We start from the raw sequence: 27,961 nt of genomic DNA, 5'->3' as shown, positions 1-27,961 counted from the left end.
TGCCAGACCTTCTTTTCCTATGGGAACTGAATCAGTCCCATCAAGAAATGTCATCACTTTGCAGAAATTTCTCAGGAATTTGCTGCAGAGCTATTGTTTTCGCTGGTGATTTGCACACATAGGGAGGGTAATTTTCAAAAGCATTTCTGTGGGTAAAACAGTGCTTTACTTACAGAATCAGGCTTTTATAAAACTGCCCGCTTGATATGCGGGTAAACTTATATGCATATGGTCTGTATGCACATAAGTTTACCCACAGTGAGCAGAGGCGTTCCTGGGGGCAGGGTTGGAGAGGGGTTTGGTTGTACATGTACACTTTCACATTTTCAAAAGTATGCACTTAAATTGTCCCGAGAAAAATCTGCAGGTATATGCATACTTTCCCTTTGAAAATCTGTGTAAAGTATGCATGCATTTGCCTACAAATTTATGGAAGCTGTGGAAAAATGTTGGAGACTTAAAGGTTACAGAGCTCCGCATCACATTGCATATGTACGATCCCTTACAGCATACAGATTACATGATGTCATCAGACAAAATGCATTCCACATCATAAGTCTCTATTTTCCTGGTTTATACACTACCTGTGAAAGAACACTGTTTATTATTCTCAAGAACATAAGAGGCTGCTGGGCTTGATGGACCACTGGTCAAATCTCTAACAATGGCCAGTCTGAGTCATTTGGATCTGAATGGGAAGTTCAAAGGCTTTTCAAACACCTCTCCGTCAAAACTCAAGTTGACATAGTAATTACGAAAAACAATTTTCCCCTCCCCACCCTTGGGCTTAATTGGCTTTTTAAATATTTGTGTTCACAAACATCAGTATCAGAGTCTTAAAGTAAAATAAAAGAACATTATCAGTGTGGTTTGGTACAGTTTGAATTGATTCAAGCAAAGAAGATAGAGAGCATTGAGAATTGTCTGAGAAGCCTGAATTTGAGGGTTTTGAATTTCCCCTATATAAAATTGATTTCTCCTTTTTAAAAATTATGTTTCCCAGGTTCACAAGATTCCAGCGGCTGTGACGCCTGTAATTACTAAGGCATATTACTTACCACAAAATTTGGAAGGATCTACCAGAAGTCAGTCCCAGGATCTACCTTTGGATTTAAGGGATATTCTTGAATCATCACAGGAGATTGAGATCTCTAAAAGAGGGACACTGTTGGTTTCTTTTGCCTTTCTAAGTCCTTAGATTTTTCTTTCATAATAGATTGCTTTATTGTTTTATGGTTAGAAAATATGGACATTTCCAGATGTTACTGGAATAACCCAAGAATGTAGCAAAACATGAGATCTGAGGTTTTGTCAAGGGGGGACGCAATTTATTTTGCATTATCCGTGTAAGTGTTTGGTGAAACATTTAAATGTTAAATGCGTTTTCTTTGAACCCTCTCAACTCCAGTCATTCCTGGACTCTCACGCCTAGAAACCACTCTTTGTCTGAATTGGCCAATTGGAATTGATGATGTGTGGGGTTTCTCTCTATTTTTTATAATTTCATGGTTATTTGCTCTTTTTCCTTGGCCTCCCCTTTCTTTTTGTTTTCTTAATTGAGGATTGTGTAAGGTAACTTATTATTCTTCTTTATTGTTTTTTGTACTTTAATATTGTTTAACGGTACACATACCTCATTTTTTTTGGTACAAGCTATTCTTGTATTAAAGTGATAATTAATGCAAAAAAAGAACAAAAAAAAACCGAACATTAGCAAGCATACTTTATTCTTGCCCCAATCTTCCCCTTCTACTGACCTGGCTTGGGTTGCTTATATCAGGACAGCTATCACAGACATCGCCCACACCATCAGCATCTTTATCCTTCTGATCGATGTTAGGAACTCTTGGACAGTTATCCAAAAAGTTCTTAATTCCTGAAGAGAATGAAGACACAATCCTCTTTCAAAACATGTTGCCACATCCCACAACAGTCTGGTCACTATTGAGTTATTTTACCTGTGTTGGCAGAATTCAGTTAATAAGAGCTCCTGTAAGATCGCATCTCTGATGCCACCTGCCAACAGTCCTCTCTTGCTTTTATATTCAGGTGAATTTTCAAAGGAGCTACACATGTAAATATAGCATACTATCATAACAATTTTCAAAAGCCATTTACATTGTGATGTAGCGCAGCCCGGCCGCAGGCAGGAGCTGACAAGCTGCCATAAGAGCAGCAAGAGTACCAGAGCCAGACAGCAGGGGGCGCAAGGGAAGAAGAGAAGAACTACGAATCCCAGCTTCCCTGAAACACCACCAGACAGGGGAGGAAAGCCTGAAGGCGAACAGGTGAAGGGCATAGACGCTAATGAGGCAGACACCGATGAGTCCATGGAGGTGGAGGAAGAGGGTGTGCCCCCTTGGTGGAACTGGCCACAAAAACCCAGCTCTTTGGAGTCAGAGGAGGAGGAGATGGAGGTAGGTTCAGGGATAGAGGAGTCCTCCAGTTCAGGCATGGATACGGGGTAATCCAGGTGGCGGGGTGAAGGATACTCTTTCCCCTAAAGGAGCCTGTGGGGTTAGGGCTTGTAATAGGGTTGAACAGAGGAGGTAAATGAGTGCTCTGAACTAGCACTGCTTGTAAGGGAATCAGAGGGCTGGAGGGGGAGGGGACAAACCCCATGTAATGCCTCCAGTTGTTACTTATTAAACTGCTTTGAAGGAACTATCCTGCTCTTTGTGTTGTCTCTGGGGATTGGGGGGGACTGTGTACCCCCAACCCTGCCTGAAAGGTACCCAAAAGCCCAGCGAAACCAGGGCCAGCAGAGGCACGGACTCAGGGAGTTATGTGAACATATCGAACTCCAGGGACCGGGGCAACTGGTGGCGACTCAGGACTGGAGACGGAAGAGCGGCGCTCGAGGCCTCACGGACGGTGAGCCATCACAACATGCATAAAAGGCCCGATTTAAAAAACACCGTGTACGTAAAAAACGGAGGTTATGCGTGTGGCCGGGCCCTGTGCACGCCGCGCGCATTTTACAAAGGGCCAGGCCACGTGCATAACCCCCGTTACATGCAAAAGTGCCGGGCCAAGTAAAAGAGGCGGGCCAGAGCCATGGGAGGGGCAGGGAGGGGCAGGGCAGAGAGCGGGCCAGGACAGCGCCATTAGACGCTGTCCCAGGGAAGCAAGCGCCGGCAGCCAGCCAGCGCACAGAGTTTACTTCTACACCTAAAGAGCAGTAAGTATAGACATACAAACATTTGGGGTACCTAGGTAGGGGTTAGGGATCAGGATGGAGTGGGGAAAATGGAGGAAGGTTAAATAGGTGGGTAGGGAACTGAGAAAAAGGCTGATTGCGTTGCTGGGTGAAATTTACAAAATCCCCGCCCACCCGCCCGCACATGCGTACGCGGATGTTAAAATCTGGCACAAATGTGTATGCGGATATCATATTTTATGACATGTGCGCGCTGACACGCGCATGTTATAAAGTAGCCACATCCATGTGCACATGCCGGGAACTGCACACACATGGACATGCGCGCCTTCCTTTTAAAATCTACCTTAAAGTGCACTTATGTAGATAAATCCTATGGACAATTCAATGGCAGACACTGTAGCAATGTTCAAAAGCTCACTTACCGAGTTAGTCATCAAAATGCGTTATGGCGTGATTTTTCGCATCATGAGATGTGTATGCAAATTTTGAAAATGTAGTCAAAGGGGAGGAGTTTGGGCAGGGATTATGAAAATGAGGAGTGTTTAACATTGCGTGCGATAGGGTAACGCACAATATAACTACACCTTTTTTTTGGTGTTAAACTGTGTGATATGTCTGAAATGGGATTTGCGATGTGGGAAAGGAAGAGCAAGAGAGCGAGTACCAGGTAGAGAGTGCATCAAGCTAGGGCAAGAGTACACTGTAGAAATCACATCAAATCTTCACTGATGTGTACTGTGCTGTTCTGACTGTGCATGTAAACCTGGCCCACAAAACCTAGATCACCACCAAAACCTCACCTTGAGTTACTAATGATCCTCCTACAGTGGTTTAAATAGTTGACTAATATGGGAGCCTTATAAAGAGGCACTTACTTTCTCTCAATAGCATATGTTGCGGTAACTCAAAAACTACTCAAACCACACCCTTTTTTTATCCTGTCTCTATTCATGCAAAAATTATAGCAAAATGCTGAATCTAGGCCTTAGATGAGTAAATTGCATTAACACGTGTAATATATCCAATTTTGCGCATGTATATGCTTTTAAAAATTAAGCCCACTATGTTTCTTAGATTTTCAGCAGGGTAGGTGATGTTAGGACTGCCTTGCTACTGAACCCCAATCTTAGAATAACATCATCAAGAACTGAAGCAACCAGGACAAACTCAAGGAAGACTGGTATGATGAACACGGTTTCATATGTAACTCAAGGTCAATTCATCAATAAATTATTCACATGTGTTTTGCCAGAGGTATAGAATATACAATACCCCTTCTTTAACCCAAAATCCTCCATACTTAAAGTAGAGGTTTATAGAATAAGACTTTCATTGTAAGGTAATACACAGATATTTCAGTTCAGCAGAAAATATTTATAAATTGTCCCTCTTTGTTGAAGTGAAATTTTAGTATTAAGCTCCCAGGCATATTTTGGATTTTCATAAATTACAGAGATGATGGATGCTGTCTAATTGATTCGATCTCTTTAGAAGACCCATTGATAGCAAAACTACTATTTATAGTAGTCTTTCTTTGACTCCTATCTCAGGTTGGCATGCCCAGTTAGCATTGGGAAACCTCACTGGCTCTCAGGAACATGTCCTCTAAGACAATCCTTTGGCTTTTTTTTCTATGGTTGACAGAGACTGCCACCATAGCATCAGCCACCTTTCCTCCTTTCTTGACTGAGAGTGTTGCCTTTCCATTGTCTCCAACTCTAGCCAGCTCTAAAGAGTCTTGAAGTCAAATCTCCTTTGCCATATTACTATGGCCTGAGTCATGGGAGCTACCTACCTCCTACCATTTTGTAGCTTTTTTTCCCTTCTGTATTCACTTTGTTTATTGGTCTCATGGGTGAATGCTTTATTTTTCTCCCTTCCACAGAACTTATCTATACATACTTGTGTGTTTAAGATTATGCTTTATGCACTGCTGTTTTGCACTATGAAAAATAAAGTCGTGTAGGCTGCTGACTGCATCAGTAGAGAAGCTAGAAAAGGTCAAATTTCTCACCATCTCCATCCATATCATCATCACAAGCATCCCCTTTCCCATCATCATCAGTGTCCCTCTGGTCATTATTCAGAGCAAGGCGGCAGTTGTCACAAGCATCTCCAAAGATGTCCTGATCACTATTCTTCTGGTCAACATTGGGGGCAAATACACAATTATCCTGAAAATGACAAATGTCCTTTATGAGAAACAGATTGGCTAAAAGTATTTTGCTGGCCCTAAGACATTATGTATTGATCCAAACATTGGCAAGTTTCCATGGGATACAATCAAGGATGCCAGCTGTGCTCTCGACTTCCAAGAGAAAAGGAAAACCAGGTACTGTGCTGGAATGGCACCAGCTGACCTTCTTGAAATAGGACTGGTAAAGCACCAACCCCCTATGTGTCTGCTCTTTAGGCTACAGAAGACTGCAGCAAAACCCTATTCTATATTAGGAGAGATGGGTGTTGGAAGATGAAAACTGGAATAGAGCTATTCTGACAAGCTAATGATGACTTAGGAATGTTTCTGACTTTCCCTACTGGAAGACAGATGGATGTTTTGTCCTGGCCTCCCGGCAGGACCCACTGTCAAGGGAAAGGAGGCAGGTCACAAAAGTAGCAAGAAGTTGAATGTGTAGGCCTTTGGCAGGCACCATAAGAATCAACAATAAAAAATCAGCAAGTGGCATACTTTGGAAAAATTTAGGTGGTAGTGGGGAAGTTTGGTAAAGGGGAACAGGATGAGGGTAAAAAAAAAATTGGGAGAAATTCCTAAAGCTCTGGAGTACTTCTTCAGTTCACAATACAGGTAAACTGAGCTGTGGTAATGTCCATGTTACCAACAGCAGTAATGACTTAATGCAGTATTTACAAAGAGCTTAACATTACTATTGGCACACTAAGGTTAAAAATGTGTGTTAATGCATGTTTGTACTATGCTTTGGTAAATAAAGGCCTTAGTCTTCATTATAATCTGTATGAATAACTTGGAAAACCAAGGTCGTCTTCCGTAGCCATGTACCTGCTCATTAACAATGCCATCTCCGTCTGCATCGTCATCGCAGGCATCTCCTATTCCATCTCTGTCTGAATCCTCTTGGCCAGAATTTGGAACAAAAATGCAGTTATCCTTGCAAAGAGCAAGATAAGAAACACGGTGAACACAGCACACCCAGCAGACTTTTCTTTTCTGTAGACTAACCGATCCTACTATTAGATTAAAAAATATACTAAAGACATAGAGGTCCATATTCAGTAGGCCAGTTAGTGAACAACTTATCCGGCTAAACTTAGCCGGATAACTTGTTCCATATATTCAGCAGGATAAACATCTCACTGAATATACCAGCCTAAAGTTATCCGGCTACATATAGCCGGATAACTAAAAACCTACTTATTCAAATATAGCTGGGTAGGTTTGTAGTTATCCGGCTTTGTGTGGTTGGATAATGTGCTACTTAACCGGATATCTTAAGTAGTGCTGTCATTCACTAAGTAAAGAACAGTACAGCCTGCGGCCAATCCCCTCTCTCCCTCCCCAGGTACAGAGAAGGGCAACCAAAATGATAAAGGGGATGGAACAGCTCCCCTATGAGGAAAGGCTGAAGAGTTAGGGCTGTTCAGCTTGGAGAAGAGATGGCTGAGGGGGGATATGATAGAGGTCTTTAAGATCATGAGCGGTCTTGAACGAGTAGATGTGACTCGGTTATTTACACTTTCGAATAATAGAAGGACTAGGGGGCATTCCATGAAGTTAGCAAGTAACACATTTAAGACTAATCGGAGAAAATTCTTTTTCACTCAACGCACAATAAAGCTCTGGAATTTGTTGCCAGAGGATGTGGTTAGTGCAGTTAGTGTAGCTGGGTTCAAAAAAGGTTTGGATAAGTTCTTGGAGGAGAAGTCCATTAATCAATTATACTTAGGGAATAGCCACTGCTATTAATTGCATCAGTAGCATGGGTTCTTCTTAGTGTTTGGGTAATTGCCAGGTTCTTGTGGCCTGGTTTTTGGCCTCTGTTGGAAACAGGATGCTGGGCTTGATCTTGGTCTGACCCAGCTTGGCAATTTCTTATGTTCTTATGTTCCACAAAGTGTGATATTAGTGCCCTGTCAGGCCATAACCATTTTGAAACTTGAGGAAGTGCCCGGCATTCAATGTCGGGCTCCGGTCCCCAGTCCTAGTGTTACACATCCCATCGGGCTGCCTCCCCACCTTCCTCTCAACTCACCCACAAAGGAGAATCCTTGTTCCAGAACCCTCCCCATCCCACCCGATACCTTTATGATGTGAGCCGAGAGCGAGAGACCCTCTGCCCTGCTCCCAGCACCTCCAGCCCTGGCTATGATAGAGACTTCGCTGGAAGTGTAAGCTTGTACTGAAGTTTGTGCTTCCAGCACGGCCTCTGTCAGAGCAGTGCCAGGAGCCGGACAGAGGGTCCCTCGCTCCCGGCTCACATCATAAAGGTATCGGGCGGGACGGGGAGGGTCTGGGGGATGGGAGAGGGTTGCTGGCACAAAGATTAGGGGGGAATGCAGGGAGGCAGCCTGACGGTATGTGTAACATGGACTGGGAACCACAGCCCGACATTGAAGGCTGGGCACTTTCTCAAGGTTTAACATAGCTTTGGGGTGGGGAGAGGAGGAAAATATGGCCTGACAAGGCCCTAATATCATGCTTTGGGGAGGGAGGGGGAGGTACTTGGCCACATGCTGTACTGATATTTACTTAGTGAATGACAGAGTTACTTAGCAGGATATCTTTTAAAGATATCTGGTTAATTAGCAGGTTATCCAGCCTCATGAGTGTGCTCGGCTGAGCGCACCGTTTAGCACACATTTGGCCGCGCGTTTTCGACGCGCGTCTATTACCCCTTATATTGTAAGCGTCTCGAAAACGCGCAGCCAACCTCACGAAAACTAATAGTGCTCATCACATGCAAATGCAAGTCGATGAGCCTATTAGTTAGCCACACTTTTTACTCTCAGAAATTAATGCCTGCCCAAGGGCAGGCATTAAGATCTAAGCAACCCGGGAAAGTGTACAGAAAAGCAGAAAGTACTGTACACGCTCCAACTTAATATCCTAGCAATATTAAGTCAGAGGCACCAAAAATTAAAAAAAAAACTGCCCGCCAGTCAGTGCGTTAAAAAAACTGATGCTGAATTTTGCCGGCATCTGTTTTCTTAACCCGTGGCTGTGAGCGGGTTCGAAAACAGACGCTGGTAAAATTGAGCGTCAGTTGTCGGACCCGCTGACAGCCACCTCTACCGCTAATAAGGAGGTGCTAGGGATGCGCTATTGTCCCTAGCGCCTCCTTATTAGTGTGACACCTAACTTAAATAGATAATCATGCGCCCAGGAGAGGTGCCTGGGCGCGCACTGGGAGAGTGGGCGCTCAACATGGAGCGCCGGTTCTCCCACACTTTTTATAGAATCGGCCTGTTAGCCAGATATACTTGATTTTCGGCTAGGTTAGCCCAATATCAAAGCCCCCAAAATGCCCCTTTTCTATCTAGTTGGATAATAACTGGCTATAATTTAGATGGATAAGAGGCTGAATATGTCACATTTGCCATTTAGACGGATAATTTTTTAGTTATCCAACTAAATGGCTTTTGAATATGGACCTCATATATTTCAATTAGTAACTATATTTCACAGGTATTGTTAACAAACAATAATCTTGTTGAAGTACAGTGGAAAAGAAAAAGTAAAACAGTGTTTATAGTTGCTTACTCTTCTGCAATTCCTGGCGGCACATTTGAGTTCTTCATCTGGATAACCGTCGATATCTGTATCCTTTCCACAAATATAGCCATCACCTGCCCAGCCAACAGCACACTATGGGGAAAACAGAATCATAGAAGTAGCCAGTGAGGAATTCTGCATCTGCTACTCATAAGCAGAATGGTGCTGATTATGTCTATGTACCAGTACTAGGACTGCTTCAACTCTGTACTAAGCATAGATGCACTCCCAGACCTTATCTAAAAAACTTACATTGCAAGAGCTTCTGCACAGTATATGTTCATCCACATGACAGTTTTGTCTAGTTTCTATGAAGTTGGTGCAGGGAAGGGAGGGTGCCAATCACAGTACTGCAAAGATCTGATTTATCTATGACAGGTTGAATTATTGTGCAATAATCAAAACTGTCTGCATTGGTGCAAACTCTGTGGCTACTACTACCAACGTATTTACTTTTACCTACAGACAGGTTGGGCAATTATGAAAGCCCTGAGTTCAGCAGGTAAAATGCTACTTTACCCAAGGAAAGGGCTTTCATTATTGCCCTCCTGAGGTACGTGATGCTGGGTTTCATACTAAGAGTTACCACTTATGTAAAAGACCCGGTGGTCATTGTGGATGGTCACGTGATGTGGTGAAGCCAAGTGGACGTGCCTCGGCTCCTGGCCCCATCCTCTCATATCCACTGAATATCATTGGCATCGTAGCTTTCTTTTTTTATATCCAAGCGCCAGAGAAGAGATCTTATGTCTATTGACAAATTCATGCACAAAACATGAGATAATATTTATTTATTTTATTTATTTAAGGTTTTTTTATACCGGCATTCATGAAATCGTTCACATCATGTCGGTTTACAAAAAACAGGGGTGCGAAGAGTACAACCAAAAACATAAATAAACGTGATGAAGAGATGCAGTTACAATTAACAGGGGCTAATGAACTGGGGTTGTGAGAAATAAAGAGAGATAGAGAAGGTTAATTATATACAAATGTACAATATAGATATGGAGTCCAATATATACAGCTTCTGTGCAGAGACTTTATTGATGGTGCGTGTTAGGTGGAGTTCGGGAAGGCTTGCCTGAAAAGCCATGTCTTGAGTCTTTTCCTAAAGGTTAGGAGGCATGATAATATGCCCTTGAAGGGGGGTAAAAGAGACAAGGAGAAAGGGAAGGACCTTACTGACAAGTGTGGGGCTGCCAGCCCCACACTGCCTTCACCGGCACCTCCATGTGCCAAAACAGATGAAGATCTCACAATTAAAGTTACCAAAGCAGTGGTCAATGCACTAGATGCCCGATTTACTGATTTGTCATCGAAATTGAGGGAAATTGGAGAATTGAACCCCCGAATGGAACACATGGAGGGCTGCATATCAAGCCTAGAGGATGATAATATATCCCTTACCAGGAAACTGTGTAGGGGATAAGCTCTTGGGTTCAAGTCCCCCAGGTATAATCCTAGTAATTGTGTGTGGCCCTTTTTGTGTAGGGGTAAGCCCCTGGGTTCAGGCCCCTAGGTATAATCCCAGTAATTGTGTGTGTTTATATGAGATTAGCCCCCCCCAGGTCAGAGTTCCTGGGCAGCATACCAGTAGTATGCATGGTCTGAACCTGAAAGACCAGGTATGTGACTTTTGAAAATTGCCAAAGGATATTGTCAAGGCTAACAGCATACCTGGGTTTAAAATAGGTTTGGGCAATTTCCTAGAGGATGCATCCATTAACAACTTTTAGCCAGGTAGACGTGGGCATAACCACCCCTTGCTACTGGGAGTAAGTGAAACAGAAACAAATCTCCCCATTGGAATCTGTTGGGCACTTTCAAATGAATCAGATTGGCAACTGTTGGATGCTGGGCTCAATGGTTTGATCCAGCATGGATTTTGTCTCTTTGCAGATGATATTAAGATCTGCACTAGAGTGGACATGCCAAATCAAATTGAAAAAAATTAGGTATGATCTAAGAAGGCTTCAGGCACAGTCGAGTGTTTGTCAACTCTGGTTTTGTGCAAACAAATGTAGAGTCCTGTCTCCGGGGTGCAGAAATCCAAGGGAGCAGTAAATAGTGTAGGGTGAAATACTGCACCAAACAGGAGGGAAGTCTCAGGGTGATTATATCTCATGATCAAGAATTCAGAACAGTGCAACAGGGCAATTGACTAGAGCCAGAAGAATGCTAGGGTGTATAGGGAGAGAAATGATTACCTATAAAAGTAGGCAATGATATTTCTATACAAATCATTGGTAAGACATCATTTGGAGTATTGTATCCAATTCTGAAGGCTGCAGGATACAGTGAAAATGGAGAAAAGCTGCAAAAATAGTACAGTCTGTTTCAGAAGCCCTATGAATTGAAAACTAGAACTAAATATGTACATAGTAGAACAGGAGTACGCAAACTGGGGGAATGCATTCTGTGACATGACAAGAAACAGCGATGGGCTTGACAAGTGTTGGTCTGGTCCAATCCTGTGGCTTGATACTTGATCCCTTGTAGCTTGATACACACTTAAGCTGCTCTGTTCACTCTCTTCCACTGTATTCTCCTCTGTTGTCCTTATGGATGTTTCCAGATTTATGCTGGAACTTCTTCTTTGTCAATGCCACATATTCCTTGAGCTTCGCCAGTATTTCATGTTTGTGTTTCAAGAGATAAGTCTTTGTGTACCTGGAGTAATCATCAATGAAGATCAAGACGTATCTGATTCCAGAAGGTGTTACAGCTTCATTGGTCCACACAGATAGCTATGGATTCGCTCCAGCAGCTGACTTAACATGCTGGGGCTTGTTTTTGATAGAGCTTTGTCTTTGCCTTTTTGCTTTGCCTTTAAGACAGCACAGTATCTCTGTGAATGGAGATATTTTTAAATCCACTAGCAAGTTTTTTATTGCATGAAAGCCTCTATGCCCTAGGCACCTGTGCCATGTATGCATGAAGTTCTGGTGTGGAGGTTGAGTAGTTGATTTAGTTTCCTCATCTGTGCATATGATCCTCTATAGACTCATGCAATTCCTTGTGCGACTATATCAATCTCCTTCTTAATCATACATAGGGGATGGACCAGCTCCCCTATGAGGAAAGACTGAAGAGGTTAGGGCTGTTCAGCTTGGAGAAGAGACAGCTGAGGGGGAATATGATAAAGGTCTTTAAAATCATGAGAGGTCTTGAACGAATAGATGAGAATCAGTTATTTACACTTTTGGATAATAGAAGGACTAGGGGGCACTCCATAAAGTTAGCAAATAGCACATTTAAGACTAATTGAAGAAAAGTCTTTTTCACTGAACGCACAATTAAGCAGTGGAATTTGTTGCCAGAGGATGTGGTTAGTGCAGTTGCAGGATAAACATGTTCTTGTTAAACAGGTTGTGCAGCTCAGCTTTCTGGCTCCCTGTCAGGAATACGGCGGTCTGATCAACCGCCTACATGCCAGGGACAGGATGAGTCCGAATGGGTAGTAGCAACTGTTGATACATAACATGGGGGGAATCATTTCTCTCTCGCACGCACACTTGTTTACGGCACGGTATAAAAGAGCAGGACTTTCCAGTGTCCGGCGGGAGTAGGAGATATTGCCTCTTTAGACGTATAGAGTGCTGGACACTGAAAACCCCCTTCTCGCCTTTGCTGACCTGACAACTCCTCGATACAAGGCTGATGACACGAAGGGTACTGGATGGCATATGCAATCATGTGGTATGTAAATAACTTTCTGTAATTAATGTATATTACCATGATGTCACATTAATAAATGATGTCATAGATATTGTGTCAAAGTACCTTTCTCTCTCATTCCCAACAGCAGTTAATGTAGCTGGGTTTAAAAAAGGTTTGGATAAGTTCTTGGAGGATAAGTCTATTAACTGCTATTAATCAAGTTGACTTAGGGAATGGCCTCTGCTATTACTGGCATCAGTAGCATTTATTTTTGCATCAGGGGAATAGATAATAGTTTCATCAACATACGTTTACATGTGGTGAGCGCTATTACATATGCGCGTGCTTGGACGCGTGTTTTGGATGTGCTAACTCCCGTTTTGCATCGGGCTTATGGATGCACATCCAAAACGTGCATCCAGTCATGCATTGAGCCGTGCGCTGGTATTGCATTGGCCTGAAAGGCTGGTTTCAATTGAGCTGGAAGCCCAAAAGCGCAGTAGGAATCGGCTAGGAAAACAATTAAATAAAATACAAAAAAATATTTTCTTTTCAAAATAAAGAGAAACTGCACTGAGATTTCTCTGAAGCCTTAATTTAAGCAATCAAAAGCAAAGGAATTTAGAACTGAGCTCTAGATATACTAAAAGGGATTTTTCCCAGTTTGGATGACAATGTTAATTGGGATCTGGGTGCCTAACTACCAAATCACACACCTAGATCCCTGTGAGAGAAAATTGCCATGGGCAGAGCAGTTAAATATAGCCACAGACTTTGCAAATAGGTATTCCCGGGGCCATTTTTGGATCAGGAAGAAGAGGAGGCCCATAGAATTGCATTTTTAATTCTGCACACAAATAGGCTGATGTGGAAAGATGTGTTGAGCAGAACAAACCTTTCTGCCTGCACTTCAAGGTGCATTTTCTGTGCACAAAATTTACAGCCAGTGCAACAAGGAAATCTGTGCACAGAAATCCCATGGAAATGAGGGCATTAAGTAGTACTTCCTAATGCAGAGAGTCTGTATCAGGCAGTGCTGGAAACTTAACTGCAGGTCAGAGTTGAAGTTAAGTTTCCAGCACTACTGTGCTGGCACTTAAAATCCCTAAAAAAGGGGGGAAATGTATTAAAAATAGTATTAAAATGTCCATGGATAAGTCTGTACTTAATCTGGCTAAGAAGCGGTGATCTGTTCCAGACAGCCTGATAAGTACTGACGTATCCAGCTATCTGGCAGCTGCTTCCCACTGCCAGGTATATGGATAAATCAGTATTTATCTGGCTAAGTGGAGACGGTGGTGGCTGCCGCCACTTATGCAATAGCCTGTCAGGGATAGCCCCCCCACCCCACCCCCTTCCTGAATTAAAATGTGCATTCGGCCTGTGCCAAACACACATTTTAAAGTTTTGTCGTGTTTTTTTACTTCTGATGCATTAACATATCATTAGCTTACTGCATCAGGAATTAAATAAATAATTGGATCATTAAAAATATGACTAATAATCAGCGCACATTTTGTTAGCTCCCAGATTATTGCATCAGTGAGATACTTTCTCCCCTGGAACCCTAGTGCACAAATAGCAGGTTCAAAGTTCATGGATACTTTTGTGTATTCTTCAAGTAGCGTCTCTTTGACAGTCTATCTAAAATTATTCAGATTCAACATACTGTGTACTTTGTCGTTATGTGGTTCTCTCAGATTTGCTCCCTTCATGACTAAGGGAAAAATGCTTCATACACTTGTTTGTATAATGCATCATTAACTTGGGAAAGATTTATTCTTTTCCGAATTAGACCAATACAAATACTCTTTCCCTTCAAACCCCAAATCTGTGATCCATGGTCAGCAGATTAGTAACCCAGCTGGAATGACTCTGTAGCAATTCCTGTCCCAGTCAGCGTTTCTCGACCAAAAACATGTGCAGAAATCCTTGCTGCAAGAATCTTATGAGGAGGGCGGGCATCAAGTGAAATGTTGAGCTGAAACCAGCTTAGCATTACATCCTTGCTGCTAGGGCACTAAATTTGTGTTTTGTTTAGTTTTTAATTTTCTTGTTTTCTGATTTTAACAATTGTATTTTTGTTGTTTGTTCTGTCCCCCTCCAGAGCCCTCAGTTGGAGGGGCAGTTTTATAAGTGCAAGTAATTGAATAATGAACACAGAAATACATAAGTAAATGATACAGAAACAAATCTTTCCTTTGAGAGAAACACTGCTTTTAACTCTGCTTCAGCACTTTCCCTTACAGTGGTGCCCACTTACCACCAGTTTAAGAATTAAAGGTTCTGATCATCATCTTCATGAAGATCATCATTTAGTGTCCTTTGGACTGAAATTGACCATGGCATTGACTTTGTCAGCATTTATCGCTCAATTGTTCATATCAACGCAAGACAGTATCTACTTATTGTAATCGTCTACCACTTTCTCAGAGTACATGGTATTCCCCCGTTCTCTTCTTGCCCGTTCGAATGCACTTACAACACATGTGATGTCTCCATTCTTCTCTTCGATGCACTGTGCATTGGCACTGCACGGGTTCAGCTCTGGATTAAAGCAGCTTCTCTCAAGCTTGCATCCTGTGGTCTGGTCTCCAGTGTACCCGGCTTTGCAGGGCCCGCAGCGGTATGAACCCTGCGCAGAATTAAAACAGAATCACGTGTGGAAGACAATTTTCAAAAGCCATTTACCCAGGTAAATACCAATTTATGCAGCTTTTATTTATTTATTTATTCGCCTGTCTAGCTATTTATGTATTTATTTATATAAGGCTTATTTTCCACATCTCCAAAATTTTGTTCAGAGTAGATTACAATGTTAAAAAACATCCATACTTTAAAACATACATTACCTATATGCATAAGGTAAAAGGGTTGTCTGCACATTGCCCAGCCTTAATCTGGATACAGTTAAGCGCGGGGTTCCACTGCATGTGTATCTTGAGCCATTTGAAGGGCAGGCGTTCCCAGGGGCCGTGCTTTGGGTGGGAATTAGGAAACTGTCCACATACATCACATTTTCAAAATGTGAACGTGCTACTTCCTCAACCAAATTCAGCTCGCAATAAAAAGCAAGTACCAAGTTCATAGGCCAGCTGTAACCAGGGGCAATCTTCAGGTAGGACGTTATGTGCGGACTTTCCCTTTACACGAAGTCCATGGGTGCAAAGCGCCCAGGGTAAGCTTGCGCGCATGAGTCTGCTTTGAAAATTCATGCCTAAGTGCCACGGTGCGTAACTTGTGTGGGCGAACTTACACACATACTTTTTAAAAATAGAAAAAGGATAGGTATGGAAGTTCCAACTCTGTCCCGCACAATGCCTCTTACCAGTCTGCATGAAACAGAGCTATGCACGTTTTACATGCACTGAGTGTGAGGCGATTTTAGATCACCCATTTAAGTGCATAAAACTGTGAAAATCAAGCCCTTAAAAAAAACAAATTATAAAAACATAAAAAATACAAATCACATTTGAAAACGTCTTCATTACACAGCACGAGGATTATTTTGCAGCATCCTGCATAAGTTCCACCAATATTCAAAGGGAAAGCATGCATGTCCTTGGACTCCTTTCCCCTTCGTAAAATGATCCCACTGAAACTACGTGCACACAATTACTCCGACCAAAACATCCGCACAAAGTTACTGAGAATTTCCTTGCATACTTTTGAAAATCCAGAAGTATGCATGGAAGTGCAAACTGCTTCTCCGACTCTGCCCCCAGGAACATTTCCGCTCCGTTTGCCTGGACTGGACATAAGCACATACGTTTATCTACATATCAGAAGGGCAACTTTGCAAAAGGCCATTTCACATTGCGGTTTTCCACGCATCAGTAGGCTTTCTGAAAATGACCTCGGAGGTTGTATGTGTAAAACTACATGTGGAAGCGATTTCATGTGTTCTTGAAAGAGGTGTTTACTGGGAGGTGGGTTGAGTTGCCCTTTCGATTCTCCATAGTATAATGTGCATAAATATTTCTGCTGCTCCTAAGCAGGTGGAAAGGTGTGCGCCTGTGCTGCACAAAAGGTCCGCACAGTCCTGCTAATTTTCAAACAGACTTACAGGCAGAAATCTGCTTGGAAAATGTGGGTTGAAGTCTGCATGGGCATTATACACTCAGACTTCAGCCTTAGGTGCGTTGTTAAAAACTTGAGCTTCTGTAAGTATGACAGTGGAGCAGGAAGACCTGTCATTACAAAGAACTTCAACTCATGCTTGAAAGATTGATGCAGGGAAGGTGGTTTTGGGTATATTGGTGAAGGGGGATGCACCCCAATATGCAGAGGGGCAGGCTTTGCTCTTCCTTCCTCTCATACTCCTAGATTCATCAAAACATGTTATTAATAACGCAGGTGTTAAGAATTACTGCTTCACATCAGTAGTATGAGAGTGAGAGAGTGAGAGAGACAGACAGACAGACAGACAGACAGACAGACTTTCTACAAGGCCCTCCTAGTAGTGAAGCACTTATATCTATATAGGAGGGCCATCTAATGGGTCGAAGTGAGATGTTGGTGGTGGTTTAGGGGCCAGTTTTGCAAGTAGAGTGAGATGTACGAACAGCACAGTACACCTTGGTGAAGATTTGACATCATTTGGAGTGAGGAAAGTCTCACAAAGATGAAATTTTGTACTATTCTTCACCAAGGTGTACTGTGCTGTTTGTACATCTCACTCTACATGCGAAACTGTCCCCTAAACCTAAACCACCACCACCTCACCTCGACCCATTAGATGGCTCTCCTATACAGATATAAGTACTTCACTACTAGGAGGGCCTTGTAGATAGTCTCTCCCTCTCAGTCTCTCTCTCTCAGTCAAAATGTAATTCTAAAAATGTATTGTGAATTGCATTATGGGCATATACTATTACATGGTACAATATTGCCCCTCATTTTACTAAATCCCGCCCAAACTCCTCCCTGATCCCGCCCCTCCAAAAAATTTGCATTTGCACCATGCATTATTGTTCTTAATGCATGCGTTATGGCATTAACGCGTTATCGCATGCATTAATGTATCCAGTACTAATGTATCCAGTACTAATGTATCCAGTATCCATGTATCCAGTACTAATTTTAAAATATCTACAACTGGACAATTATCTTTGAGCTCAAACATTTACTTTATTTCATATATATATTTGGCATTGCTTATATTTATATTTATTGCTACGTTAAATAGTTATACTGCTTATATAATATATTATATTTCTTTACTTATTACTATTTATTACCAGTTAAACTATTATTTCTTTATTTAGCTCTATGTTAAATTGTCAACCAGTTACACTGTTCCATATGTTCTACTGTTCCATGTAAAGCTCCGCTCTCTGTTGAGCAGTTCTTCGTTTTATGTAAACCGGAGTGATTTGTAGTCCCTACAAGAACTTCGGTATATAAATATTAAAAATTAATTAATTAATTAATTAATTAACACCACAACGCACTTTGATGAACGACCCTATTAGTTAGTTAATTATTGCATTTGATAAACCTGCTACTGCCACCAGTACCATTAATCAGAGTTGGCAGGAGGAAGAGCATGGCAATGCATTGTCCTGCATTCTCCTTATCTGTCACTCAGTAGGTCCCTGAAGTGACACCACAGTGTCTCACTTTAAACCCACAGCACTATGGTGCAAAGTGGGATTACAACTGCTGGTGTTTGAGGCAGCCCAAAGCACTGCCACTGCCACAGCCCAAAGCACTGCCACACTCTTCCTGCTAGCTTTGATCAGCAGTGGCTGTGCTGAGGGTTAGTGGTGAATCAGTTGGGTGGGGGTGAGAGGAGTTATCAGGAATGTGAGAGAAGGGATGGGGAGGATAATGAAGTGTTGGGAAGTGTGAAGGGTGATGAAATGGAGGAATGACTAGTGGGGATTAGAGAGAGGATCAGCTAAGTGGAAGAGGGGAATGGCTGGGGGTGAGTAGGGGAAGAGAGAGGGGATCAGCTAGGAAGAAATAAGAGAAGAGCTGGAGGGATGGAGCAGGGGGTTAGAGATGGGATCAGCTGGTGGGGTGGGGGACTGAAAAAGAGGGATCATGCCAGTGGTGGGAATGTTACTGGCAGAGGGCATCCAGGATTTGGGGGAGAGGGTAATTTGTGTTTAGTTTAGTACTTCCAATCATTGCCTCCTATGCCTAGAAGGATACGGATCTGTACAGAAGAGATGGTTTATATTCACCCAGGAAAGGTGCTGGTCTTGAATGATTATTTCAACTCTTACTTACACCAGCATTTAAACTAAGCATGGAGGAGGCGCAAACTACACTCCTCCCACTAGTTAAAACAACGGAGGCAAAACCCGAGGGTGAGCCCTAAAGAGATAAGAAGGACAATTTACAAAATATTTTACACAGGAAACTAAGCAGTTACCTGAGTAAAATCAGGGGTCAAAAACCGTCCCATGAAACAGTGTGGGTGCTTTTACCTGCGCTGGAAAGGGGCAGGGCTGGGAGAACGGGTGGGGCAGGGCCATCAAGCAACACGCTGGGATTTCCTTTTGAGATGGACGTGTGTGCTGTATAGTGTTCAGTGCAGGTGCACAGTAGACGGGTGCTTGACAGTCCTCGTTTCCAAAGGGAACCTCCGCAGGGGTTTCCCCTTTGAAAATGAGCTTGCAGTCCCATTGCTGCAATGTAGCCCACAGCACTGCAAGCCCCGCAGGGAGCTTCAGAACCGCTATCTGATTTACTGTGCAATTGCGTGCATTTTCTGCCAGCGAGTGGGGCAACAAATGATACCATGGAGGGGAAAATAATGAAAGGGAAAAGGGGCTCAGTAGGTCCCTGAAGTCCAACGAGATGGTCCGTCTGTCATCTTGTTTGGCAGGTGAGCATATTATAGCACTGAAGTATATCCAAGGTTTTCTCCCAGTCCATACGTGCAGGCTGAGCTCTTCAGAAGCCAGGCCCTGCGGATCTGAATGCATGCACACTACAGCAGGCACTCACCATGGTGTTGATGCAGTGGGAATTGGCAGTACAGCCACCATTTCTGCCATCGTCACATTCGTTGATATCTGTGCAGACCTTATTAAAAAAAAAAAAAAAAGCAGCATTTCTTACCTTCACATAGCACTACCTATGCCTCTGCCAATGAAATACAAGCCATTTTACAAACAGGTAGAAGAGAAGGGTGAACCAGACTAATCTCTGCTGCGAAGACACCATTGTTCCCAGAGTGTCCCACATAGTCTTACATGTTAATGTGAGGCAAGACTTTCTCCTGAGAAGTGTATTCATTAATTAAGGGCATAATCTTTGGCAGGACGAAAACTGAAAAATATAAACATACACTGTACTAAAATGAGGTGAGTTTTATAAAGTCCCAAACTTAGCCAAGAACTTAGCACCATGTGTTATTTTTGTAGCTCGTTCTGCTTTGTGAGATTGCGGCAAGAAATCAAGGTGAGCCAAATAAAAGTTCAAGAATGCAGCCAGCTGCTTATAATCATGGAGTGTACTATTACAAGTTTTCAAAGCCCTATTGGCCAAGCTGCCTGATTCACCGTGAGATTTATAACCTCGGTGCTGTGTAAACCCTCAGGTTGCAACCTCTTCAGCCTCCACCTGATTCTAAAACAAAACAGGTGTAGTAAGAGATTACCCACCGACAGGTGATCAGATAACACATGAACACACATGAGCTTCAGAAAATGCTGAACTAATACACAAAAACACTTTTGCCATTTGCTTCAAAACTCAAGAACAGGATAGATTTAGACAGCTTCAGTGTGAACTAGAAAACATGATGAGGACTCCAGTACCAAATATAGAATAAATGACAGATGGTAGGAGTCAGTGACCTGTAAAACATGAACTGGATGACAGTACAAACAGTATGTAACTACTGCAGGGCACCAGAGACGCTCTAGAGAGTCAGCTGTTTTACAGTTTCCTATTCTCAGCACATGGCTCCCTGGTCTGACAATTAGCAGTGACCCAGGAGTCAGAGGCTGAGAATTCCTTCGCAGAGGGCTCTCCTAAAGCACAAAGGGTGTGGAGGAGACTAGGAAGTTAAAAATAAAAATGATGAATTAACTTTTCCTATGCAGGAGCTAGCGTAAGTTCTGAAATAAAGAAAAAAAAAAAAGGTAGGCCATGTTAAGTGGTCGGGGAGGAGAGGGGAAGAGGGAGGGTAGGTAGGTAGGGGGGTAGGAAAGTTCCCTCCCAGTCCGCTCCTTAATTGGAGCGGACTGGGAGGGAACTGGGGGAGGCCCGATCTCATTGCCACGCATAAATTTTCCAAATCTACCCCTCCTGCGCACGCCGGCCCGGATTTTATAACATGCGCGCGCCACTGCACGCATGCTATAAAATTGCGTGTCCATGTGCGTGCGCCGGGTAGCGTGCGCGCGTATGTTTTTAAAATCTACTCCAATATGTTTAGTGGTATCTGATCCTGTGAAAAGGAAAAGTTTGTGAAAGCAACGTACCAAGCAAAATGGAAGTGAGTCCCTAGCTGTGATAAAAATCACAGAAAAGCCTTAAATTCCAGGGTTAAGTAAAAGATAAATACAATCAGTATTTTCTTCTCACAACACCATAAATCTATGACTTCTGCTACTTTACCTTAGCTACGCTGGTGATTACCTACCTGTTTGTTTGTCTTGGCGAAATTGATACCAACCCCTTGTAGTGTCAGCCCTCTGAATCCTTGTGGACAGGCTTCACATCTGAAACCTGGAGAAGTGTTTATGCAGCGGACTCCAGGAAAACAAGGGTTAAAGCGACACTGGAAGAAAACAAAATTTAAGCAAGCATTTTAAAACATAAAATATATTATTGTTTCAAATTGCTCCCCTTTTCTCCCAATGCTTGTCTAAGTCTTCAAACACTATGGGGCCAATTTTCAAAAAGCCTCTCAGTAGCAAGGTTGCCAGATAAGCTGTAAGTAAACATTCACCTAAATCTAGTGGGCTATAGCATAGCACCTGTGCCCCATGGCATGTCCCAGAAACGTGGGAACGCCTGTATTTGGAACCCCTAGAGCCTCTAACTCCATGCCTTAACCTCCTCATTTGACCTCCAGCTCTGCTCTACCGTCCTGACTTGGGCTCACCCTTGCATTTGAACTCTTTCACCCACAGTCCACTTTACCATCTGAGCAACCACATTTTAAAGAACCCTTAGTCTGTCAGGAACTGAGCCCTTGAGCAAACGGATTCACCCCATTTGAGGCCTGAAAGAAGGCCAGCAAACAAAAAGTTATTCAGACCTTGAGCAGAGGCGATACTGGAGGTCAAAGAATGACAAATTTGGGAGATAATGAGCACACAATGAATATCTGAGCTTTGCTCATTTCTGAGCCATGGCATCCCTGACCTCCATTATTGAGTGTTGTGGATATTAATAATTCTATTTAGTGTCTATCCCAGTTTAATAAATGCGTTTGTTACTTGCCTCATCAACGTCGGTGCACGTAACTCCGTTTCCTGTGTAGCCGTCAGGACAGGGGCCGCACTGGAATCCGTCCTCTGTTTCTATGCACCTGACACCGCGGAAACATGAGCTGGCATCACACCTGGGCTTGGGGGGCTTAGGGGGCAACGTTGGAAGGCTTGGACCCAGACCTATGTGCAGAAGAAAGAATAAGTGCTTATGATAGGCTTTGTGCTAGCTAATGTTCTGATATGGTAGCAGGTCACGGGGCAATTGGCAAAACTGCTCGCTTTGATGCAAAGGCCACGGGCATGGCGCCAATTTCCAAAGGGAAAGTACCAGCATGCTTTCCCTTTGGAAACTGTCCTGGGACCAAGTGGCGGGTCTGCACTTGCTTTTTCTGTGGGTGCTTCTTCCCTTAATATTAATGCCTGTAGATTTGAAAATGTTAATTTATATAGGTTATTTCCCTCCCACATCCCTGGGATCGCCTACTTATTACCTGGCTAAAAAAAATACATGTGGTTGATCCCCGCAGGTACTTTTACCAGAGCAAGGGCAGTCATTTTACCTGGGCAAATCGGTATTTGCCCGCATCAATGGCTTCTGAAAATGGTCCACCTGATCAACAGTAACTTGGGAGATCTGAGGCTGAAAGAAGAATTCTGATCATGCGTAATCTGGTGAGAGCTATCTCACTCCATTTCATTTTCAGACTCTTTCAGTGCGCATTCTCCATTCAACCACTAAGAGTAAAAATCTCCTGCATCTCTCTTTGCTCTTTGTTGTTTTTTTCTGCTGTAGTGTTTGGGGAAACCACTAAAATGTCTGAGATCACAGATAACAGTGATCAAGGAAAGTCCATCAAATTTCAAGAGTCTACAGCCAAAATGCTTCCGAAATGAATGCAGTCAAACTTTACTAAATCTGGATCACTGAGAACAAAAATAATGCTTAAAATTGCATTGAACTTTGATTTGGTCTTATTAAATTTGGAAAATAATATTTCAAAATGTGTTGTGTTTATACCCCATTTTAAAGTCACTTTGCAAACTAACGGTGGGCACACCCACTATTAATTAGATATGTTATGAGTCTGTCTTTGAAGAACACCCTTAGCTTTGGAATGTTTACCCTGTTCACCTGCGTGCTTGCCTGGTCTTTGTAATTCATCTTAGGGTTGGGAGTGTCAACCCTGTACCCTCTTGTGAACTAGTGATTCTCACATGGAATGACGGTATATAAATCACTGAAATAAATAAATAAATAAATATAATTTATTTCCATGTTGAATGTTAACTAAAATGATATATTGAATGTTTTATCATCAAATTTCCGATTGCTGCTGCAATGGGGGAGGCAAAGATTATGCAACACCCGGTACTGGGTCATAAACATGACCTTTGACTTGGGAATTGTGGAGGATAACTGAGGTAAGAAGGGAAAGGATCTCAAACTAAACCAGAAATGACTAATGTACATCTTTGACTGAATCTATGACTGAATCTATGACTGAGTTTGACAGCACTTGCTTTTTGGGCACAACAATGAATGCTGCAACCTTCAAGTACCTCGGTGGTAAATTTCCAAGGTTAAGTGAAGTTAAGATAAAGGAAGGTGTCTTTGTTGGCCCTCAGATTCGAGAACTTCTTTGACGTGATGCAATTAACCGTGCATTGCGTGGCAAGGAAATGACGGTGTGGAAAGCCTTCACAAATTTTCTCGGAAACAATAAGGCAGACAACTACAAGGAGTTGGTGAAAAACTTCCTCAAGGCATTCAAAAGCTTTGGCAGCTGCACGTCACTAAGGATATATTTTTTGCACTCTCATCTAGATTTTTTTTACACCAAACTGTAGAGCAGTGAGTTGTGAGCATGGCAAGCGATTTCATCAGGACATTTCAGCAATGGAAAAATGGTATCAGGGCAAATGGAGCCCATCAATGCTTGCAGATAATTGTTCGGCAGTGAGAAGAGATATTGCAATTAAGGAATACAAGAGACAAGCCAAGAAGAGCTGAGTAAGCATTGAATAAAGACTAAACTATGTACATATATATATACATAATGGGGCAGATTTTCAAAGGGTTACGCGACGCGCGCAAGCCCCAGGACATGCATATGTCCCGGGGCTTTGACAAAGGGGTGGGAAGGGGGCGGGACAGAGGCCTCCGGCACAGAGGCAGGCATAACTATGATAACAAAGGTGGGGGGGGGAATTTAGGTAGGGCTGGGGGGGAGAGTTAGATAGGGGAAGGGAGGGGAAGGTGGGGGGGAGCAGAGGGAACGGAGGGAATGGGGAAAGCCATCGGGGCTCCCCTAGGGCTCGGCGCGCACAAGGTGCACAAGTGTGCACCCCCTTGTGTGCGCCGACCCCGGATTTTATAACATGCGCGCGGCTGCGCACGCATGTTATAAAATTGGGTGTAGATTTGTGTGCGCCGGGTTGTGCGCACAAATCTACGCCTGCGCGCATGTTATAAAATCTGGCCCAATAGTTTTTGCCCTTTTGTTTCACAGTAAATTTTATTTCTATAATCCTTTTACTGATTTAGGGCCTTTTCCCATAGACACAGAATGGGAGAAATGCCTTAGTGAATCAGGCCCTTAATTTGTAAAGTGTTACATAAACAGGACAGGTGAAATATTATACAACCATAAATACATGAAAAGATCAAAGTTTACAATGTGATAAAAACTCTGTTATTTAAGCACTATCTCTGTAATAAACATAGATGTAAAATGTAAAAACTTACATATCATGGAAACATATCACCTGGATAATTGACATATTTGAATTCAGCACATCAACATCAATAATAAATGGCCCATTTTATTGCTGAAGCAGACGACTTCTAAAAATTTGCATACCAGTGTTTTCAGATTTCCCCTTGATATAATGCACAACAGCTCCCCCTGTAGGTTCAGTCATACCATAGCAAGGCCACTGTTCCCATTGCTTCAAGCCAATCAATGTTATTTCAATATCCAAAGATATGAATATTAAACTAGCAACAGATTTTTCTCTTCAACTGCTTCTCATGGAAGACTGAATTATTTTGGATTGTGTAAATTTATCACTGGTTTGGGTCAGTCACTCCTATTGGCGTGAAAAGACCCCTGGACCACGAAAAGAAGAAAGATTCATTACTGGCAATAGGGAATTACCATGGCTCATCCGAAATACATAGGAGTATGTTTGTCTGCAGTTTGAAGTTTTAGGACAATGGATCACTTTGCCTTCCCCCCTGGCCCGAACACTGTCAAGTATTGTGACATCATGTAAACAAAAGTACATAAGATAAGTAGGCCACAGATTAGGGGAATGCAAGCTATTAAGGCTGAGATGGGTTAATTATTCACTAAAATGCACTGGAATAAGGGATTTTCTTTGAAGGAGAATGTGGGAAATGGTTCATTATTACCTCCTAAAAATTAAAGAGGGATTATTGGCAACTTTGATTAGGTCTGCACTTTGCTTAGGAATGACTGTACAGCGATACTTGACCATACCCAATAATGATTTTAAAAATACCTACTTCAGACAAACACAGGAAAATGAGATCTTCCCAAGTACACATTTAGGGTGAATATTAAAAAACTTACCGCAGGCCTGGCACATAGCTATGGTATTTCTCAAAAGTGAGGTCTCTTTAACCTTGGAAAAAATAAAATAAAAAAATGTGAGTGGAATTATTTATATTTGTTCTTGATGCCAAAGATGGAATAGTGCTTTTACAGGCTGGGTGAGCTATAGCCTTCATCCCTCCAGCAGACTGAGGCACCAGGTCATTGCCCAGTACCAGATTAGTGCTGAGCTGGTGCAGTATTACTAGAAATGGGGTTTGGGAGGGGAGGGGGTAGGAAAAGGAGAGGGAGGCAGGAAGAGATGGTAAAGGGGACAGAAAGGAGGCTGGAGAGAAGTAAATGGATAAGAATAAAAGACTTACGGGAAGAGATCAAAACTGAACAGAGAAGTGAAATGCATAAGGACTGAAGAGGGAGAATCAGGAAGTGATACAAAGGAGGAGAGGGGGCAAAAGAAGAAAAAAACAGAGGGAACACCCCCCCCCCAAATAACATAGAAGACCAGAGAGAGAGAAGTGGAGAGAAAAAATCTAAACTGAAGGGAAGGACTTATGGGACAGAACAGATTTTCATTGAGAATAATTTAATTTACATCAAATATATACAAAACTAAAAGGGAGCACGCTATGGAAATATGTATAATCAGTAGATGCTGATGAAAATACTGTCATCATCCCCTCCCCACCATGATTTCAATAATGTTTAGGGGGCATTGGTACTAAATTTCTCCCACAGTTGCTGGAATGTAAATGACAATTGGTGCAAAGCTGTAGATACAAACAGCAAAATTACTTCCTGCTCTTGCACCTCCCCAGCCTTTCACGTGCTCAAACAGTAAGGCACCAGACTGCAGATGCCATTTAAAAGTATACAAAGGGCTGCTTTCAGCAATAGGGGACATACATTTACTGAACTAAGTTGTTGGTTTGTTTTTTTTTTTTACCCACAACACCCTTGAACTAAAACATTATCATGACATAGCATAAACTGCAGGTGCAGGAGAGATGGATAACTTTATAGAACAAAGATTTTTTTGTCATGTATTATTGTTCATGCCATTTTGCCTACTTCCAGCCAATATTATTTGCAGCAGGATTCTTTATACTTCAGGTGCCATTTTTAAAGTGGAAGGACAGGTGACCTTAGTTAGCCAACACTGGACCATAGACTGAACACATAGGGGTAGATTTTCAAAGGGTTACGCGCGTAAGATACGAAATAAGGTAGGGGGGGGGGGGGATTTAGGTAGGGCTGGGGGGTGGGTTAGATAGAGGAAGGGAGGGAAAGGTGGGGGGGACCAAAAAAAAAGTTCCCTCCAAGGGAACGGGGAAAGCCATCAGGCCTCCCCCAAGTTTGCACCCCCTTGCGCGAGCTGACCCCGGATTTTATAACATGCGCGCGGCAGCGCAGGCATGTTATAAAATCGGGTGTACATTTGTGCACGCCGGGTAGCGCGCACAAATGTACCCCACGCGCAAAATATTAAAAATCTGCCCCATAGGGTGCTGGCCTCTTGGTGTCACCCTCAAGAGGTGCCTGAGACTCTCTCCCTCCCAGGGACTGAGAGTATTAATTCCATACCATCCCTATTCCCAGCCATCCTGGGAAGTAGAAGCCTGGCCTGGGAATCAAACCCAGATCTCCTACATGCAGTGCTGTGCACTGCCACTGAGTCAGACCTAAAAACGAGTAACTTTTCTAATGGGACTGGAGAGTGACGTAAAATTATAAGAGGTTATTTGAATGTATCCCTTAATGTGTTCCTTTACACCTGTTTTAATGTACCCCGCCCCAGAGGCGACTGTTCAGTTCCATGTAAACCGGTGCGATATGTATTGTATACAGGATCACCGGTATATAAAAATCAAATAAATAAATAAATAAATAAATAAATAAGAGGTCCATATTCAAAGCCATTTAGCCAGAGAACACGCAAGTCATGAGGATGGCGGGTGGGTGAACGGTTTGTGGGGAGTGGTGGCAGCCCGATTTCAGTTTAAAGACAGAACTGGGGAAGGGGCTGGGGAGGCCTGATTTGCAGACCCTGCAATATTTTTTTCATATTTAGGAGGGTTGGGGGGGGGGGGGGGCAGGGAAGAGGGTGTATGACCCATCAGGGTTGGGGGAGACTTTACATCTTTTTTTTTTTTTAACTTTACAGTGCCACTTAACCAGATGTCTTTGAAGATATGCAATTAAGTAACAAGTTATCTGGCCACACAAGACTAGATAACTTCAAAGCCCAACTGGTTATATTCAAACATAGGCCTGGATTTATCAAAATGCGATAAGTATCGCATACGATAGCAAAAGGGGTGTGTTTTATGCTAATATACAGTTTATTGCAATTTGTGCTAATTACCTATGCGAAGAGCTAAGTTAGTGCAAATTGCAATAAGTGCCAGAC

At 42.7% G+C, this 27,961-nt stretch overlaps 1 protein-coding gene across 2 annotated transcripts in view; it reads right to left on the bottom strand.

Moving 5' to 3' along the window:
• THBS4 (thrombospondin 4) overlaps positions 1-27,961 on the bottom strand; it is a 107,340-nt gene that overhangs the window by 28,728 nt on the left and 50,651 nt on the right. For both annotated transcript variants that reach the window (XM_029575645.1, XM_029575635.1), the window contains exons 6-14: positions 25,573-25,624; positions 21,987-22,156; positions 21,181-21,318; positions 19,536-19,613; positions 15,058-15,210; positions 8,901-9,005; positions 6,183-6,290; positions 5,178-5,337; positions 1,758-1,876 (exon numbers count right to left, since the gene is read on the bottom strand). In XM_029575645.1, the coding sequence (XP_029431505.1) occupies positions 1,758-1,876; positions 5,178-5,337; positions 6,183-6,290; positions 8,901-9,005; positions 15,058-15,210; positions 19,536-19,613; positions 21,181-21,318; positions 21,987-22,156; positions 25,573-25,624 (1,083 nt within the window). The remainder of the gene's footprint in view (positions 1-1,757; positions 1,877-5,177; positions 5,338-6,182; positions 6,291-8,900; positions 9,006-15,057; positions 15,211-19,535; positions 19,614-21,180; positions 21,319-21,986; positions 22,157-25,572; positions 25,625-27,961) is intronic.

This window comes from Rhinatrema bivittatum, chromosome 1, assembly GCF_901001135.1.
Source record: "Rhinatrema bivittatum chromosome 1, aRhiBiv1.1, whole genome shotgun sequence".
Lineage (NCBI taxonomy): Eukaryota > Metazoa > Chordata > Amphibia > Gymnophiona > Rhinatrematidae > Rhinatrema > Rhinatrema bivittatum.
Note: the sequence above shows the minus strand (reverse complement) of the source record. Positions and strands in the feature narration are given on the sequence as shown.